We start from the raw sequence: 20,095 nt of genomic DNA on the forward strand, positions 1-20,095 counted from the left end.
AGAGGGAGACACAGAATCGGAAGCAGGCTCCAGGCTCCGAGCTGTCAGCACAGAGCCCGACGTGGGGCTCGAACTCACGGACCGTGAGACCATGACCTGAGCCGCAATCAAGACTGGTGTCTTAACCGACTCAGCCACCCAGGCACCCCTGTCTCTTTAAATATCTTACTGTTCTGCACCCACCCCTCTTGTGAGGACTTGGGATGATAAAATGTGCCAGGTAGGAGATGCTGTAGGATGTTGCCCCAGGTCGCTACTGACCTGAAGAATTGTGGGGAAAATCATCCGTTTCCAGAGCCACAGATCAGGGGATTATTGTGTTTCACAGAACCCTCCAGCGTTGCTCTGGGACAGCAGCCAGGAACTGCAGGGCCCTCCCTGCAGAGAAATGTCTGACTTTTCTCTCTGTATGGCCGTGAGCCCGTGCACACCCCCAGGCTAGATTCGGTCCAGCTTTGCTGCCAAGAAATTCAGAGTGCTCCAAGTTTTGCAGCCAGATGAATTTACATAGGATGGTGTCAGAGCTTCTAGGGGTTTTGTTTTATTGACAGGAGACTGGGCACCCGAGAGGGGGACCTGAGCATCTCAGCGCCTGTCCCTCAGGTGGCTGGTTCCCCCGAGACTGAGCGTGACTTCTCTGCCCTGAGCTGGGTTTGCAGTGGCCGGGGTAACAGCATCACCCAGAGTGCTGACCAGGAACAACTCTCTTTCGGGGGGGGCGGTGCTTACACACCTGGAGGGGGCGGGGCTTACGTACCTCGGGGGCGGGGCAGACACCGGGCACTGGCATATTAGCTAGGCTGCACACGGTTCGCGCAACCGGGAGGGCGCGATTAGTTCTGCCCTCGTCAAATACTTATCTTTACTAAAATAACGAGCTTAATTAGCCAGACTCTTAGCGCCTGCTAATATTTGTCACTTTTACAATGAAGTGTAATTTGGAGTTCAGTTTAAACAAACGCAGACTCAGAAGGAAAAATCGATAATAAACTGTTCCGTTTGCTTCTGTGTCCTTTGGTTAATAATATTTTTTTTCCTCGGTGTGTTTTTATGCTCCACGGAGTCCAGGTTTTTGGCTCAAAAAAGAGAATCCTGCAGTGGTTCTGTTTGGAGATGTGCACGCAGGTCCCCAATATTCCTTCCGCAAGTGGGCTCTCTCTTCTGGCTAGCTAGTTTATGTACCTGCCCTCTTCTTCTTTTCCCAAGTGTTTGACGTGAATGGACAGAAAGGATAGAATGCCCCATAAAATGTGTTTCTTGAAAAAAAATGGGGCGCCTGGGTGGCTCAGTCGGTTAAGCGTCTGACTCTTGATTTTGGCTCAGGTCATGATCTCACGGTTCATGGGATCAGAGCTCTGCGTGGGGCTCTGTGCTGACGGCGTGGCACCTGCTTGGGATTCTCTCTCTCTCTCTCTCTCTGTCTGTCTCTCTCTCTCATTCTGCCCCTCCCCCAGCACACGTGTGCACATGTGCTCTCTCTCAAAAAAAAAAAAAAAAATAGAAAATGCAGGCTCACCAAAATCATAATAAAAAAAATTCACAGGTAATCCTACCAGCACTATCCACCATACCCCTAGTGGTTTATGGTCTTCCCCATGTTAATACGTAATGCTTTTAACACATGCATTTTTATTGTTTTATGACAGTGGCATTCCACTGTAAACACTCATCGTTTGCCTTTTTATTCAATAAATAACGTATCTGTGTACCTCTTGTTGTAAATCAGGCGCAAACCGCATCACCCATTTTCAGGCTGTGCCACGGCACGTTGCCCGGAGGTGCCATAATTTATGTAAATAATCTCTTTTTGGGGCGCCTACAGGCACGCCACAGCTTTCCTGTTCCAAGCAGGTCTGCAGGAATCCCTTTGCTCGGATTCATGGAGCTAATTGTTTCTATTATCATACATTGCCATTGGAAGTTTTGGGGGCAACAGGCACCCACAGTTTCAAGGTAAATATTGCCAAATTATTCGTATCGATGTGCACCAATTTACAGCATATATGAGCATGGAGTCATTGATTCTTTTAGTCACGAGCATGTGTTATGCGCCTGCTGTATGCCACGTGCAGCTCTTGGTGGAGGGAGAACTCATTTCTCCACATTTTCAGTATCCCTTTTATAGCCATATCAGGACTTTCACTGCTTTGTTAGGCAGCTCTTTGGTGGCTGTTGAGATTGAATGTCCCCAGCGATTTCTCGGTTATTTCAAATTTCACTCCGTGTGTTGAATATATCGAACGCCACACATCCTGTGCGAGCATGTTCCACATCGTCATGCCTTCGGACTGCCCGCCCCTTCACCTCTTCCGTCCTGCCTTCATCCCTTCATCCCTTCCTTCTGAGGCAGGTGAGAACGTCACATGCTGCACGTTCTACGGGGTCCATTTCCAGTCGATTGAAACCCTTCTCCGCTGCTTTATTAATTTGGCCACTGTATTTTTCATCTGAAAACATCTGCCCCTGCTCTCCCAGCATTCATTTTTCATCAAAGTCACGCATTCCAAAATTATTTGGAGCCTGAGAGTTACAGATATTTGATTTGATTTGAATTTTATTTTGTTTATTTATTTATTTTTTGAGAGAGAGAGAGAGAGCATGCACAAGGGAGAGGAGAGAGAGAGAGAGAGAGAGAGAGAGAGAGAGAGAGAGAGAGAAGAGGCCAAGCAGGCTCTGTCAATGCAGAGCCTGATGTGGGGCTGGATGCCATGAATCGTGAGATCATGACCTGAGCTGAAATCAAGAGTCGGATGCTCAACTGACTGAGCCCGCCAGGCACCCCCAGGAACCATAACCTTTTAGAGACGTGACAGGACGAAAAGGGCTTTGAGCTTTAGGAACGGCCAGCTGTGCGCAGGGAAATATATAAAGGAACGAATGGCAGACAGGGCTATGTAGCAATGTTTGCTGTATGGATTCCTCTTGTGCGCATCTGGGCTGATAAAGGCCTGGAGTTGGTGCTGGTGATTGCCTTGTATCTCTCCTGGTAGAGAGGAGAGAAGGGGCCACGTGCAAATTTGTGTCCTGCCTTTAGGCAAATGAGGGGGGAGCTCAGAGAGCTTCTCTTGTATCTGTTTCTCAGTTGCCTTCAGCTCAAGATAATCCTTAAGTCACAGGGGCATCTTCCCTGCTGCCCTTTGGCACCCTGTGAACAGACACACCCCCAGGGAGAAGCTTGTGCTGAGACAGAGGCCCAGATTAGAGCCACACTGTCAGGCAGGCCATGGACCACCGAGGATCTGTGGCCGCTATCAGCCCCATGGGTGTATGCCACCCCAATCCCCTCCCTCCCTTTCATATGTTGAATCTTTAACCCCAGTGTGGCTGTGTTGGGACATGGGGCGTCTAAGGAAGTAATTAATGTTAAATGAGATGAGTGAGGGATATTGTAGTATTTTCTGCCATTTCTAAGAGTTCGTCTTTTCACGGTGGACGTGTGTTTGTTTCCATTTCTCAGAATGGTGCAGGTGGAACCCCATCTGCTGCAGGTGCGTGAGCCAGAGGAGATTCCGAACGCCCCTCTTCTGTTCTTTCGTTCCAGACTCAGCAGAAGGAACGGGCGTATGTTTTTGTAGTCTGTATTTCGGTAGAGTAGTCGTGTCCTTAGGAGGCAGAAACGAAGATGTTGCCAGAAGTGGTCCATCCAGAAGGAAACTTTTCCTGCTTCCGGTTCTCTCACATTTCTCGTGCCTGCTCCAGATCAAAGGGCACGGGGGTGACCAGCCCCTTGTTTGGCAGTACAACTGCTCTCCCCTGAGATCGCTGTTCTTTCCTCCTGTGTACCGGGTTCCCCGGCAGGACGACCATGTGCCCTGGCTTGCTCAGGAAAGCAGTCCTGTTCTCTCGGCATCCGTACTACACCTGTCCTGCTCACTCCCCAAAGTGTCCTCCAGTGGGTGATACGTTACATGACGGCTCTGTCTGTGTTGAATCTGAGTGCCACCATCTGAATCTTAGCACAGGAACGATATCCTGTGTGAACAGCTGTTCACTGCTCATATTCCTCCTGATTTGCTGCAGATGCACATACACACACGCACACGCACACACGTGCACAGGTGCACACACACACATGCACACGCGGACACATACACATGAGCACGCAATACATATGTGCACACGTACATACGTGCACACACGTGCACGCACGCACACACACGTGCATGCACACATACACAAGTGCACGCATACAGACATACACAGGTGCATATACACATGCACACACACAGCCCATGGCTCACCCCGCTTTGTTGCTTCAAATGTGGGCAGATTGCCATTTTCTAACATTTATGGGTGAACTCCATGGGGTGCTACATAGTATTTTCATTATGTTTCCTTACTTTCTCTTTAGCCTAACTCCTGGTTAACAGGTTTTTAAAGTCAGACCTGCATGTAGTTTTCTTTTTAATTTTTTTTGTTTTCTTTTATTGTTTTTTTTTTTGTTTGTTTATTTTTAAAGGAGAGAGAGACAGTGTGAGTGGGGGAGGAGCAGAGAGAGAGGGAGACACGGAATCTGAAGCAGGCTCCACAGGCTCTGAGCTGTCAGCACAGAGCCTGACGTGGGGCTAGATCTCACAAGCAGTGAGATCACGACGTGAACTGAAGTCGGCTGCTTAACCGACTGAGCCACCCAGGCGCCCCTGATTTTCAAAAACCATTAGGTGCATTATCTCTGTGTTGACTTTGGTGGTACATGGAAATTTTATTATTATTATTATTTCATTTCCTTATTTTTTAAATGTTTATTTATTTATTTTGAGAGAGAGAACACATGTGAGGTGGGGAGGGTAGAGAGAATCCTAAGCAGGCTCTGTGCTGTCAGCCCACAGTCTGACGCAGGGCTTGAACTCATGAACTCTGCAGTCATCACCTGAGCTGAAGTCAAGAGTAGACGCTTAACTGACTGAGCCACCCAGGCGCCCCTGGAAACCTGTTATCAGTGCGCTGACCGTTCTCAGTACAGCCTCATGCCTCTCAAATTTTAAGAGTTGAGAAAATGCAGTTATATGCCTACATTAAATTTACTTAACATTTCTTGAGGCATGCAAATCCTCATGAAAACACAAATGAAAAAAAAATGCCCTGGAGAGGTTCTCTTCCGTCACTTTTAGGAGTGACGGGAGCAGACAGAGCCCGTGTGGCTCACAGAGGATTTTGTGCTCTGTGAGCCCAGAAAACCTGGGGCTTTGGCAGCTCGGTCTGTAGCCCAGAGGTCTCTGACTTGGATGCCTTGGGGGCCAGCTGTGGGGCGGAGGAAGGTGCTTGCTTGTGACCAAGCCTCTGTGACAGCCGTCCTACACGCTGTTTGGTACACCTGCGAGAGGAAAAGCTGAGTGCAGGGAATGTGTCTGCACTGGTTCGGGTCCTCACCAACCAGTTTGTGACCTAAGCCTCCAGCTCCATTTTATCCTGAATGCCTTGCCAGCTGATTGCTGTTTGCAGAGGACTTCAGGACTCCCGCCTCCCCACTGGGGACCCCGAAACTGAGAGGTGCCAGGGACTCTGGGCTTGTTCAGGGTGGAGGCAGGCTGGCCCAGGGCAGGCCCCGGGGAAGCCGGCAGACGGTGACGCAGAGTGAGCACAGGCCACAGCGTGGCCTCGGCACCGCTGAGCACCCCATGTTCACTCCTCACCCCCATGCGGGGGCGGGACCAGAAGGGCCTGCTGGAGGCCCTTGAGTTGCTCCCGCTTGTTCTCGGGGTGGTGATTGGACGTCCCAATGTGGCCCACTAGCCTTCCAGGCTTCCATGAGGTTCAGCCTCAGCTGCCCCATGGGCCCCGGGCTCTGCGCATCAGAAGGACGTGATGTAGGGGCGCCTGGGTGGCTCAGTCAGTTACGCATCCGACTCGTGGTTTCAGCTCAGGTTATGGTCTCAGAGTTTGCGAGTTCGAGCCCCACATTGGGCCCTGTGGTGACAGTGCTCGGAGCCTGCTTGGGAGTCTCTGCCCGTCTCTCTGCCCCCCCCCCCCCCCCCCCCCGCCGCCCTCACCATCTCAAAAATAAATAAAGAAACGTTAAAAATAATAAAGCAGGATGGGATGCAGCTGCACATTTCCGTGTGTAAGGAAACCCAAAATCACCTTTTCTGCTCACTCCCCTGATGTCCCCAGCGAAATAAGAACGTTTTCAAGTCTGGCTGAGAAGTCCCTCCTCCCGGGATCCTCAGCCTCCACCCTCTCCTCTGTGTGTCTGCCACGCCACGGGGATCTCCCTGTGCTCTAACCGATGGCTGGAGATCCCCACCTGCCTTCCTACACGGTGGCTCCCTTGAGGGTCACGAGTGAGACCTAATGTCTCTCTACGGTTAGTTCTTGCCGCAGGGTCTAGAAAAGGTTACTTTCATTAAGTATTTGTTAAGTTGAATTCAACAATCTGGGGCACCTGGGTGGCTCAGTCGGTTAAGTGTTGGTCTCTTGGTTTCTGCTCAGGTCATGATCTCATGGTTCATGGGTTCGAGCCCTGCATCAGTCTCCTTGCTGACAGTGCGGAGCCTGCCTGGGGTTCTCCCTCTCCCACTCCCTCTCCCACTCCCTCTGTCCCTCCCTCCCCTGCTCTCTGTCTCTCAAAAATAAATAAACTTAAAAAAAAAAACCACACACACACACAACCAAATGAATATGAAGCAGGAAAAGTCTTCCAGAATTAATTTGGACAGGTCTCTGCTTCAAGTTAGCATACAAAGCATGGACCATGGAAAGACAACTGTCTACACGCAGTTGAGAATATCTGGAGGAAACTCCATGGCCCCCTCTGTCTTCTAGGCTGGGCTTTCAGTCCTTACAGGAAGCGATGTTCCTGATGGGCTGCTATGTTCACCCCGTTGGGGAACCCCACAGGGTCCTACCTGAACGTGGACTTCACCCTGGCCCCTAGTCCCCACCTGAAGAAGACCTGGGACTTGAGGGCACCCCTCCACTCTGCCTCTGTCTTCACATGGCCTTCTCCCCGCGTGGCCCTGTGTTCAAAGTTCCCAATTCCTAGAAGGGCCTCAGCCATATTGGAGCAGGCCCACCCTCATCCTGTATGATCTCATCTCAACAAACTACATCTCCAAGGACTGGTCCTATTTCCAAACAAGGTCACATTCTGACCTTCTGGGTGGGCGTGAAATTTGGGGGAGTGCTGTTTATCCCACCGTACATTTTCAGGGTAGCTTTCTTATCAGATACCACTGGATTGGGCCACGTTTTTAGTCACTTTTCAAAAAAAGAGGAACTTGGCTTTTGATAAAAAACCATGCCCTTCTGTTGGCTGCGGAAGGGCAAGCAGACATTAAAATTAGTAGAAGACAACAGTGATGGTGGGTCTGCACCCCCCGTGGTGTGCAAGATGGTGCCTGGAATGTGGCATAAGGAGACATACTGGGTGTCGTTAACTAGCGGCCTCCCAACATTCACCATGAGCCCTTCATGATTTATTTCTTTGTATGAACGTGCACCTTTGTACGTACTCGCTACCGTTCTCGTGAGACAATAGTGGCACGTTATTTTGTGGGAATAATTCAGAAATGGTGAATGGAAAGCAATTGGTCTATTTCCCAGAAGAAATTCAGTGCTTGATGAAAGCTGGTTTTACACCCTGGAGCGGACTTAATACATCATCTGTGCTGCTGGATGGCGTGGGAGAGGCATGTTGCGATCACCAGCAGGCTCTAGAAAACATTTCCCTGGCAGAATAACCTTCGAGGTGCTGACTGCCCCTCGCGACTCATGTTCTGGCCGCCCTTTTCTTATCCGCTCGGTCCACCCTCACACTCGGCTTTGTCCAGCTCATGGAACATCCAAACTCTGCCCTGACCTTGCGTGTCTAGTCTCTGACCCCCAAGAACATTCTTTGCCCCACTCATCGGTATGGCTGTTTCTTTCTGGGTTCTACTTACACGTGATCTCTTTATGAAGTTCCATCCACGTGGGCACCTCAGTGCCCCTATTGAGCACCCCTCTGTGTTCTCTTTTTAACGCTCACCTTCGGCATCCTTGGAGCTCACAGTCCAGTGGGAGAAGACAGATGGCAAACGGCATAGCCCAGACCGAGTTGACTGTCCCCGGACAGCGCCTAGCACCGAGCAGGCATCCCTAAAATATTTGCACACAAATCAATTCATAGCTTTTACTCTCTCCCCAACCGTGAACTTCAGAAGCATTTTTACCTCCCCCACAGCCTGCAGGTGATCAGTTTTTCGGCCCGATTCAGCTGAACTTAGTGCTTTGCGTAGGACTCTGTCTTATCTCTTGGTGGCATGAGATTAAAATAAACACACACAGAAGAATCCCTTCTGACCAGGTCCTCATGCTGAAGACCCTGTTCTCGTACACGCTAGCTGGGGAGCGAGATGGAAAGTACCTTCAGGCTTCCCGGATCTAATTCTCATTCCACACACATCTGCAAAGACACAAGTCCAACTCTCAGAAAGCTCACAGTCGAGCTGAGAGATAACCCTACGAACAGATCAACAGGGAGTCTTATAAATGCGACGCTAGGCATAGCTGTACCGTGTGGGGTTGTACTAGAGCGGATGGGGGGGGCTCCATCTGGCAGGGGGCGGGGGCCAAGGAAGGCTTTCTGAAGGCTGTGGCACCTGAATGGAGCCCTCAGTGATACCTGGGTGCTGCCCAGGCGAGAGGAGATGCTTCTTCAGACAGAGAAAGAAACAAGTGTGAGTCTACAGGTGCTGGAAGGCATCCCAAGTAGAAAAGACGTTATCCTGCAGGCAGAATGGAGGGAGGCATGATGAGGCTTGAAAATGTGGGCGGCGATAGAATTGGGTTTAGTTTATAGTGGCGTTTCTTAAAACTTGTTTCGGGGAGGACTGTTCCTCTGGGTATCAGTGCTGATGGCCACGAAACCATCCATCTTCCTGTTGGGATTGATTGCGCTGCTATTGAGTTAATTAGGTTACTTTCCTCTAAACTTCTCAGAGCTTTTAATACACTGGATTGGCCACACGAAGCCTATTTCCGTCTGTTTTTTTTAACTTGGGTTTGATTGTATAATGAGCATGCGTGAAGCCTGCGGAGGCTAGGACTGTGCCTGTATTCCGTACCCCGTTCTCCCACCCCCCTGCTTCTGCTCTCAACACCTTCCAATTCTCTATCTGTTAAATTTATGAAAGAATACCATGCCTCTGAGAATGACCTTTTTCACTTAATAAGCGCATTGCTAAGCTTCTTTGGTATTGTTGCGTGTTGGTGTGTATGCCTTGTTTTGAATATTGCACAATATTCCCCTGTACGAATTGTATACCACAACTTATTAATCTTCCTTTTTTTTTTTTTTTTATTTTTTATTTTTTTTTAATTTTTTTTTTTTCAACGTTTTTATTTTTTGGGACAGAGAGAGACAGAGCATGAACGGGGGAGGGGCAGAGAGAGAGGGAGACACAGAATCGGAAACAGGCTCCAGGCTCTGAGCCATCAGCCCAGAGCCCGACGCGGGGCTCGAACTCACGGACCGCGAGATCGTGACCTGGCTGAAGTCGGACGCTTAACCGACTGCGCCACCCAGGCGCCCCTAATCTTCCTTTTTAATGATGGACAGCATGAGCTCCTTCCAGTTTTTTTGTGATTGTGAACCGTGCTGCGTGGACATTCTAGAATATTCTAACACATACCTCCAGTTTTACATATACAAGAGCTTCTTAGGGGTTCATTCAGAGAAATGTTAATTGCTGATCAGTTGCGTAGAGTATGTGACCCTTCTATCTCAGGCGGTGATGCCAAACTTTTCCAAAGTGGTTGTAAACTTAAAAAAAATTTTTTTTAACATTTTTTTATTATTGAGAAACAGAGAGACAGAGTGTGAGCAGGGGAGGGGCAGAGAGAAGGGGAGACACAGAATCGGAAGCAGGCTCCAGGCTCTGAGCCGTCAGCACAGAGCCCGACGCGGGGCTTGAGCTCATAAACTGTGAGATCATGACCTGAGCCGGAGTTGGACGCTCAGCCAACTGAGCCATGCAGGCGCCCCCGAAGTGGTTATAATCTTGCACCTCTTTAGTGCTTTCGTATATTTCTTAAAAATAATTAGCTCAAGGGGTACTTGGGTGGCTCAGTTGGTTAAGCGTCCGACTCCAGCTCAGGTATGATCGCTTGGTTCGTGAGTTCAAGCTCCGTGTCGGGCTCTGTGGTGACAGCTCAGAGCCTGGAGCCTGCTTCAGATTCTGTCTCCCTCTCTCTCTGCCCCTCCCCCGGTCGTGCTCTCTCTCTCCTCTCTCTCTAAATATAAATGAACATTAACAAAAATAAAATAACTAGCCCAAGAAAATGTTTATGCCAAAGAGCATATTTTGGTGGCATATTCCCTTCTAGTCTAAGAATCCATATGTTGCACATGACCACGTGTTACGCACGTCCGCTAAATTGGGGGTGTACGATGCTTTTATATGTGTGCCAGCACGCAGCAAAGGTTTTCTCCCCGACGCGCATTCTCTCTCCTCCTAAGTGACCTCAGTCTATTTCCTGTTGTCCCTCCTCCTGGTTCACTTGGAGGTCATGCGGATCAGCAAATACCCTCCTTTCTTCCCTGCTCTATGGATGACACCTGGGTTTGCAACGGGCCTCTCTGCCTGCTGGCCTCTTCAGAGCCGTGGGTAGATTGTGGTTCATCACCTTGCAGCTTCCAGGCATGGAGTCTGGTTCACTTCAGTCTTTCTGGCTCTCTTTCCCTCCTAGGCAACTTTTTCTGTCTGTAATCTTGTAGGATTTTTTTGTCTTTAGAGTGCTTGATATTTTCATCATTTTGGCATCGGACCTGTGGATTCCAGTTTAGGGGGCTCTCATTAACAACTGGAAGCCCCTTCGGGGTGGTGTTAGGATGATGCGTTTGTTCAAGCATGCCCCCTGGGTCACTCTGATGCACAGTAAATTTTGCGGATAACATGGAGAGAGAAACAGTATGCTGTTTAGGAACTGCCCCAGGAGTCAGAATTAAGCACTAATTTTCACTTCCTAGAGTCTGGTAATGACAGATTTCACATGGTTCTAATAGCACTTTAAAATATGGCCAAGAATTTGAAGACACACAAAAAGCCATAGGAACAAGCGTTTGACTCTTACGACAACAGGGACAATTTAAAGCCAGTGTTGTTTTGTTTTTTACTGTGACCTCTAGACCTAAGCACAAATCTAGTAGAAAGTAAACTGTAAATAACTTTTAAACTTGCCCTTAGTAATTATTCCAAGCAAACCACTTTATAGATCAATATGTTTTTCACACAAAAAAGTATTTTAAGCTTTCATATTTGTTCTCGGATTAATAGGTCAAAAGAGAGCAATCCAGAGTGTTTCCACAGATGCTACAAATAATGTTTTCTTTTTATGGGCACCATTTCAGTGGAAAATATGTCTCTTTGCTTGTAAAAGTGTTTTCTCATTTGTCAGAAACTTGAAGGCTGTTTATAGGGAGGTCACAGTGCCTACTTAGGAGACATTTCTGTGCCGTAAATTTCGGCATGCTTCATTATTGCGCATTTCTGTCCAGAGCTGTCGCACATCCTGTGAGGCTGGTTGTAAACCACATGAATACTTTCACGCCTCCGTTGTATTGTATGCAGTGGGGAAGATGGCGTTTTCCTAGAAGGAATTATTCTGTGTTGGACGCCGTAGCAGTGTCTGTATCCCAAGCTTCTGCACAGTGACGGCCCTGAACACCAAGTTGTCCTCAGCAGAAACACAAAACTAACTCGGTGTAATGAGTTGGTCTTTCTTTTCCAACCGCCGTTCTGAGCCTGTGCCCTTTCTCTCATGGGTTGTTTTCTACCATGGTGAGGGGCGCACAGTGCAAAGCCAGTGATGTCTTCGGGGCAGGACCAGGAGAGGAGGCGGCGACAGAGGGCTCTTAGGAGAAGGAACCCAGAGCTCAAATGCTGCAGATGAATCGTGACCAACAGGGAAACGGGGAAGCTGCAAGGTCAGGGCTGATCTGCGGGATCTGAAGGCCTTGTAATGGGGCGGGGCTGTGCGGGGCGGGGCGCGGCCAGGTGGATTAGGGCGGGGCGGAGTGTCGAGTTGGATCCAGGTGGGATAGGGCGGGGCTGGGAGGTCGGGGCGGGTCCAGATTGACTTCTGCTTGGGTCATGATCTGGCAGTTGGCGGGTTCGAGCCCCAAACCCCGCTCTGTGCTGTTAACACAGATCCTGCTTCAGATCCTCTGCCCCCACTCTCTCTCCACCTCTCTTGCTTTCTTGCTCTCTCTGTGTGTCAAAAATAAACAGTAAAAACAAACAAACAAAAAAACAAAACAAAACAAAAAAACTATTGAAAAAGAGAAGCTACTGTTTTAAGTTCTTTAAAATAAACCTTTGTGTGCCTTTGTTAATTTACGAGCTCCTTTCCAAAGAGATTTGAGGTCACTTTCAGATAAGTAATCTATCGTGCTAATAATACACCATTTTTCTTTATCTTGGGAATAAATGTTCCGAATCATGTCCATTCAAAAGCATTTTGTAAACGACACGGTGTTAAGTTCTAGAAAGTAATACGTTTTCGTTTGTAAACAGTCATTCAGGGTTTTCATTAACTTAAATAAGGCCATTCCCTATCAGCCCGTTTCAGACAGCTTTAAATGATCGTTTCCTGTATGCCTTCTCAAGTCAAGGTGTCTCTTACAATTGATGTATAGAATTTAATATAGAGTTTGTTTCCACACCTCTGTCAAGCTCGAGGAATAGTGTGTCTTATCACTGACAGTGTCTTCAGTAAGTAAATTCGGTATTGGTGGCCTTGGTTCTCACCAACGCTGAACTATTTTTTAAAATTTCTTTTCTTTTCTTTCTTTTCTTTTATCTTATCTACCTGTAGCAGGGTTCTCACACAGAGTCATGACACAGAGGCTTTTCTTTCCAGGAAGCAACTTTATTCGTGCCGGCACGGCTCAGTTGGGTTCGTACCCAAAGAACTGAGCCCTGAACGCCACATGGCATATATTTTTTACTTGTCTCCCATATATGGTAACCCACAAACATGCAGTCTGATGAAGTGGTCTCATGTTACAAGGTCACGAGAGATGTTGTCATGTACGCACATGGCCAGGTTACCTTCACGTTTTCTTTAACCTAGGGAGGGTACCCTACCGCATTATCTAGCTGTCATCTATCTATCTATCTATCTATCTATCATCTATTAACGCTGCTTGAACTATTACCAAGCTTCTGAAGCTTGTGCCTGTTAAATAAATACTATCATTCAATGTACACTTAAAGCACACACAGGATTCTATGCTGAGGACTTCTCACCAAGAAAGTGTTGTTCCATATAGCTCACATAAAGAAACAAAAAACATGAAAGTACAAAGTTTCGTTGCAGGACTATCTCATAGAACAAATATGCAGAACAAACCAGAGCTGCAACATTAAGAGAATTTTTTTCATAGATTTTAACATATTAATAGGATGAAATATCATGTAACCTTTAAAATTCATTTTTAGAAACCATGCAAAAATGCCAAAGATGGTAATATTATAATATTAAATAAGAAAATGAGAAACATAATACACTGTGAATGCAAATATATAAAAATGCATAATCTGTGTGGGCAATACTTTGTTTTTGAGAAAATCCTTAATCTTTTTTTTTTTTTTTAATATTTTATCTTTGGGTGAGTGCAAGTGTGGGAGGGGCAACGAGGATCCGAAGTGGGCTCTGTGCTGACAGGGTGACAGCAGTGAGCCCAACGTGGGGCTCGAACTCAGGAACTGTGAGCTCATGACCTGAACCGAATTGGATGCTCAACCGACTGAGTCACCCAGGCACCTCAAAAAAAAATCCTTAGTCTTATTGCTGATTTGGCTTTACCATACAAACTCTACAGCTGAGATCACTGCTCTAAGAACCGTTTGCCTGGATCAGCTCAACCAGGGTGGCTGTCCTGTGATCTGAGCCGGGAATACTAACAAAGCCACCCTGTTTCTTTTGTGTTCTGGTGAGCAGCAGTGGGACCGAGGACCAGGAGCTCATCCACGTGCTTTTGAGGGCGTTTGCAGATGAGGATCCGCTCTGTGATGGTTTAAACCCCAATTTACACCCAGACCCGTAAGTATCTGACGGCTTTGTGAGGGTGCAAGCTGCCAACCCAGAGCACTGTCTCCTGTGCAACTCGGAGCTCTGATGGAGGGTTTCCATCTTGTGAAGTGAACATTAGCCAAACCAGTAGGTTAGTACCGGACAGGCCTCGTGGGTATGCTTTCTATTGTAGCAGAAACAATTAATAATTAATAGCGTTCAATTTGTGTGACAAAACCCAAAGGTAAAAAGCGTAAAGGAGCAAGAAAATATGAAATATGTATTGAACTGTTACTCACTTTTAGGGCAAACTTGTACATTTGAAAAGATTATATATTTTAAAAAAATTTTTAACGTCTATTTTTGGAAAGAGAGAGAGAGAGACAGACAGACACGGAGCACAAGTGGGGGAGGGGCAGAAAGAGAGGGAGACACAGAATCGGAAGCAGGCTCCAGGCTCTGAGTTATCAGCACAGAGCCCGATGTGGGTCTTGAACCCATGAACCGTGAAATCATGACCTGAGCCAAAGTTAGATGCCAACCGACTGAGCCACCCAGATACCCTTAGATGGTATTTTTTTTTAACTAAAGAAACTTAATGGGGTGCCTGCATGGCTCAGTTGGTTAAGCCTCAGGTCATGATCTCAGGGTTTGTGAGTTTGAGCCCCCAGGAGGGCTGATTCTCTCTCTGCCTGTCCCCACTCGTGTGTGCACGCATGCTCTCTCTTTCTCTCTCAAATAAATAAACTTTGACAAAAAAACAAAAGAGAAACTTTTAAAAGTTTCCTTAGTTTGGGGGTGAATTACTTTGAACATTGTTTTCTTCTAAGATTTGAAAATAATATTGAGATGACTTTTTAATGGAAACTTGTTAAAGCATGCCTTTCTCCGTACGCAATTTTCAAATTTTGCTTGACTGTTATTAATTGAGGGTGTATTATAAATACACTGCAGTCCTAGGAATCGAGATAGCTACAGGATCTGGCCCTCCTCCAGGAATTTGCAGTTCTGGGTAGAGCACGTGGGCAAAGTGATAAAACCATAATGATGTATTAAGGACCAAAGCGTCTGTTTTTAAGTAATAAATATAAAAATCCAGACAGTAAAGCAATATCGGCAATACGTTTTTCTAATTTGTGATGACACATCTGGCTCATTAGTCATGTTGGGAATTAGTTCGAGAGGGAAGTAGTGGGTTCAGAGATGTCTTCTGCAGAAAAACAAAGACTTTTCGTCGTGGGTAGGAGCTTCTAGGGCGATCCTGAAGCAGGCGGGATGTAAAATGCACACTTTGAGCAACTGACATCTAGCCGGGGGCCCTCCTGGAACCTCCTGGAGTGCTGGCCCCACCTGTCATAGAGACAGAGCAGATGAAAGGACATTTCTTTATCAAATCTCTCAAGAGGGGGGAGAAAAGTAGGATCTGTGCTGAGGACAGCGGAACACATTCAGAATTCTGTTTAGACACAGATTTCCCTTGTAGTTCCTTTCAGGCCACCCCCGATGGCTCCCCGTAACCCCCCCTCCCCTAGCCCGGAGCCCCATCCTCAGCCCTGCCCGCAGCCCACCCTCATTGGTTTTCTCCTCAGCCTTTCTTTTCCTTCCAGAATCTGAGGTTTGGTGTTCTCCCTCCTCTTTGTGAAATCCACCTGGTCTATTCTTAACCCATTCATTCCTGTTTTGTAACGCTCCTGCCCTTTTTTTCTTGGTCACCATGACAAAAGGCGGGGGTGGGGGGCTGCCTCATACAAGAATGCTGCTATTTTGGGGGCTGAAGGCTTTTCCTTTCTTCCCTTCCCGGTTCCTTGGCTGGTCTAATAATTAAATCGACATAAGACAGATTAACAGGAGAAAAAAAAATTTAATTAGCATGTACGGGAGCTCATGGAAATAAAAGACTCAAAGAAGTGACCAAAGCAGGCAACTCTTAGACCTTTTACACAAAGAAACAGTACATTTGTGATGAATTGACAGGACAAAGAAGTTTGGGCTTGGGGTGGGGAATCAGTAAAGAAGTAACAAGATTTCTTTATACAGTCTTCTCCAGCTAGGAGGAGAGAGTACCTTTCACAGGGAGATTTATCTCCAGCTTTCAGGACAAAGGGTCAGACAGTGCCTGGCTCACACTGGCTCTTTCTTATGCAACTTTAATTCAAAATAATCAATATGCCTCAGTAGCATTTTGGGGGCAGCCTTCCCTGAACGCATCACTGTGAACACTTATATTAATACTTTCTGCCCATGTTACAAAAACAAGGTTTGATTCACTAAGGTCCCAGATGGATGCAAAAGGTTTTACTTACTTTGCAGTAAGTTTCCTTCTGTGGGTATAAACTATAAACTAGTATTGAATTCAGGGATATCTTTAGTTCAGGGACATTTTCCCTTCCTGGCTGGCTTGAGCAATCAATCACTTAACTGTTGAATTAGAGGAAACATTTTAAAGTAATGAGTGGGGGGGGGTGGGGGACGGAAAAGAAAAAAAAATGAGTGGGGTTCTGCTTGTGGGTTATTTTTCTGTTGAGATTCTCGGAGCATCATATGTGAGGGTGTGATGATGAATTCTTGACTTTTACTTCTTTTCATACGGAAGGCAGTAAAGAGCTCCAGAAAAATCTATTATGGTATAAACCCGACTCGAAATGTAAGTGTTTCTCATAATAATAGATGATGTGTAATTTAAATTTTAAAATGTGCTAAAGTTGCCAATTTTTAGGAGCTGACCGGTAGATTTAAATATTTAGTTTCATGTCACAAAGGCTGTAATCTGGTGACACTTTCTCCTACGTCTCTGAGATAAAATGGTCCCTTTTCCCTCCCACTCTCATTAATGGTTTACACGGAACAAAAGCACAAGTCAGCAAATTTTATATTCCCATTGAACTTTAAAAGCCAGGTGGGGAGAGGTGTAAGGTTATTTCCATGATTATATTGCTACAATATGAGGAACCATCTTGGTGGTCTGAGGTTCCCAGCGCTCCTGATGTTAGGTCCTCACAACTAGGAATGGCTGGTGACACATTACCTCAGAGGGGACTGTCAAGACGGATGTGGAGGTTGCGCATTAAAAGCAAAGAGAGTGTGCAGATCGGCCATGGAGGTAAAGGGGCGGGGAACCCAGATTCAGGGACCGGCTGCCTGAGCTCATATCTCAGCTCTACCGTGTATTAGCTGTGTGTTGGGGGCAATTACCGTCTGCTCTTTTCGCATCAGTGGCTCCCGGTTCTCTAGAAAGAGCAGCGGTCAGCTCAGATGACAGGGTGGCCCTAATACCAGACAGAGCTCCAGCTCCGAACTCAGGTTCCCTTGCTCGCTGCTGGAAAGCCAGTATTGAGAGACCGGTGCTGGTGGGAAAGGAAAGTTCGCTTTATCCTGGGAGCCAGCCACGTGGGGGTTGGTGGACTCATGTCCCAACGGCCGTCTTCCCTGTCCAGGCCAAGCTGGAGGCTTTCAGAGGGGAAGGCGTGGGAAAAGGGAGGAGGGGGGGCCGCGTGCAGGCCAAGCGGGTGCCCGGGCGGTCAGCTGTTTCCGACCTGCTCCCAGACAGACTTGCTGGTATCTGCCTGCACTGTTCTCGAATGTGGTTAGGCTTTGTCTTCTGGGAGAGTCTGGCCCTTGGCGCTCAGGGCCAGTGGTCTGCAGATCTTAAGGAAAGTGAGTTCGCTCTGGTACAGACCGAGGGACTTAAGTCAGCAAGCAGTGAGTGCAGGAGTTTCTTGTCATGGGACTGGACATTTGGCACCTTGGTGTTTTCACGTTGGAGCAGAGCAGCCCAGACCGTGAGCATGGGCTCAGGGCGTGAGACACTTGTCTTACTCCGCGTGATCTTGGACGAGCTACCCGACCTCTCGGAGCCTCCACGGACTCTTCTGAAAAGTGGGGCCAGCGAGAAGTCTTGGCAAACATGTTGGGCAGAGTGCCTGTCGTTTAGGAAATGTGTGTTTCCCCGCTTCCTAACCAAATTCTGAGTGGATAGGAATACAGTAAAACCTTGGATCGCGAGGAACGTGTTCTGCGAGTGTTCCGCAAGACGAGCAAACATTCCTAATAAATTTTAACTTGATAAACGAGCGATGTCTCGCAACACAAGTTGTATGTGATGCTAAGCGTCACATGAACACAGCAGAGTCAATGGTTCTTGAGATTCACTTTGATATATGAGTGCTTTGGGTGACAAGCATGTGTCTGGAACGAATTACGCTCGCAAACCAAGGTTTTACTGTACTTATTACTAAAGCGATTTTTGATGTACAAGCACTAATGAAAAAGAAAAGAAAAAAGAAATTCCAAGGATGGGTCCTACCAGAGAAGAAGCTCTGGGGATCTTGGGAATAAAAGGTTTGGGAACCCTTAGGCAGGTGCTTTTCGTCAGTTTCTGTTGTGCAGCATTTCTTTGTAGTGGAAGTGTTATCATTGGTTTTCTTTAAAGGACGATTAAATCGCTGTGTTACGTCACCGAGAGGAATTAGCAGCATCTTGTGCTTATTAATTGCTGCCTTGGTGCTCAAACTACCTCGGTTTTTAATTTTTTTTTTATTTTTTAATGTTTATTTTTGAGAGAGAGAGAGACAGAGTGCAAGCGGGGGAGGGACAGAGAGAGAGGGAGACACAGAATCTGAAGCAGGCTCCAGGCTTCGAGCTGTCAGCACAGAGTCCGCCACGGGGCTCAAACTCGTGCACCACGAGATGGTGACCTGAGCCAAAGTCGGACGCTTAACCGACTGAGCCACCCAGACGCCCCAAAGTACCTGGTGTTTTGAGACCAGGTGCCTGTGGATCCAGACAAGCCTGCGTGCCGCCCCCACCCACCGTGAACGTCCCGGAAGCCGTGTGGTAGTGGATTATACAGCCAGCCAAGTGAGTGTCATTTAATAGAATGGAAATACTGTCACTGTGATAAAACATTGTCCTCAGATTAGCATCTCAAAGGAAAACAAATGAAATAGAGCCCTGCCTTCTGCAGCAGGAGAGATTATCTTGGGACCAGCTGGAGGCTGATGGAACTCTCTTTTAGGGAAACAAAATAGCTCTGTAATGGGAAAGATCACCGAGTCTCTCCTTCGTTTGTTAGGAAGAACTCTTCGTGCTGGCGAGTGGACCCCCCGTCTCACCTGCAAGTCCAGGATTCCTGCACCTGCCTGGTAGGTTTCTGCAGCGTGTTTGATCTTTTCCAAGTCTCAACCTCAAGTAACAGAAATGAGCACACTCCATCTCTAAGGTCTTCATTTTTGTTAACTCGGTGAGTCTGTGGTTGACCTGATGAGCTGGTTTTTGGAAAAGCTTCATTATACGGAGTGGACACTTAGACGATGATGTGGATGTTCTGTGGGTTCCGCAGTGGCCCTGCTATTCATTGCCTGCTGTTCACGATCATTAATGTCCCCGGTGGCATTTATTAAGGAAGTCCATGGTTTTCAATTCATGATAAAGAAGCTAGAATTGCCTTTTGGCAGAAATTTCCCTGAATTTTAAGGCAGGATGACTTTGAACCTCTTGTCTTGTGCTACCTGTTAAAATCCAAGATACTGGGGCACCTGGGGGGCTCAGTTGGCTAAGCATCCGACTCTTGATTTCAGCTCAGGTCATGATCTCGCGGTTCGTGGGTTCGAGCCCCGCGTCGGGCTCTGTGCTGACAGCTCAGAGCCTGGAGCCTGCTTCGGATTCTGTGTCTCCCTCTCTCTCTGCCCCTCCCCTGCTCGTGCGTGCATGCTCTCTCTCTCTCTCTCTCTCTTTCTCTCTCTCTCTCAAAATAAATATATAAAAACTTAAAAAAAAAAAGAAGCTAAAATATCACCTAGCTCTTTGGACTATGGCTGAGTCACACAGAAACGTGCAGAGGTAGGTATACACGGTTGGATACCTACGCCTTAGCGATTCAGCCTGCACAGGAGAAGGGAATGAAATTTATTTGGAAAACTGATTGGAACTGCCCTCAGAGGAAATCTCCAAAGTTTAGTTAATGAAAAGCTATAGGTCTGTTAGCCGCACTCGACAAGCTAACGTGCCATCCTAGTTTACAGAAGAAAAAAAAAAAAAGTCAAAGCAACAATCTCCGTTTAAGTTGATTGAGGATCTGTTAAGGAAAGAAGGGGCCTCCTGA

General features: G+C 47.2%; 1 protein-coding gene across 9 annotated transcripts in view; it reads left to right on the forward strand.

Moving 5' to 3' along the window:
• Positions 1-20,095, forward strand: part of ABCA13 (ATP binding cassette subfamily A member 13) — a 395,893-nt gene that overhangs the window by 238,126 nt on the left and 137,672 nt on the right. For all 9 annotated transcript variants that reach the window (XM_047839515.1, XM_047839521.1, XM_047839537.1 and 6 more), the window contains 2 exons: positions 13,924-14,025; positions 19,067-19,136. In XM_047839515.1, the coding sequence (XP_047695471.1) occupies positions 13,924-14,025; positions 19,067-19,136 (172 nt within the window). The remainder of the gene's footprint in view (positions 1-13,923; positions 14,026-19,066; positions 19,137-20,095) is intronic.

Source organism: Prionailurus viverrinus, chromosome A2 (assembly GCF_022837055.1).
Source record: "Prionailurus viverrinus isolate Anna chromosome A2, UM_Priviv_1.0, whole genome shotgun sequence".
NCBI classification, from domain to species: Eukaryota; Metazoa; Chordata; class Mammalia; order Carnivora; family Felidae; genus Prionailurus; species Prionailurus viverrinus.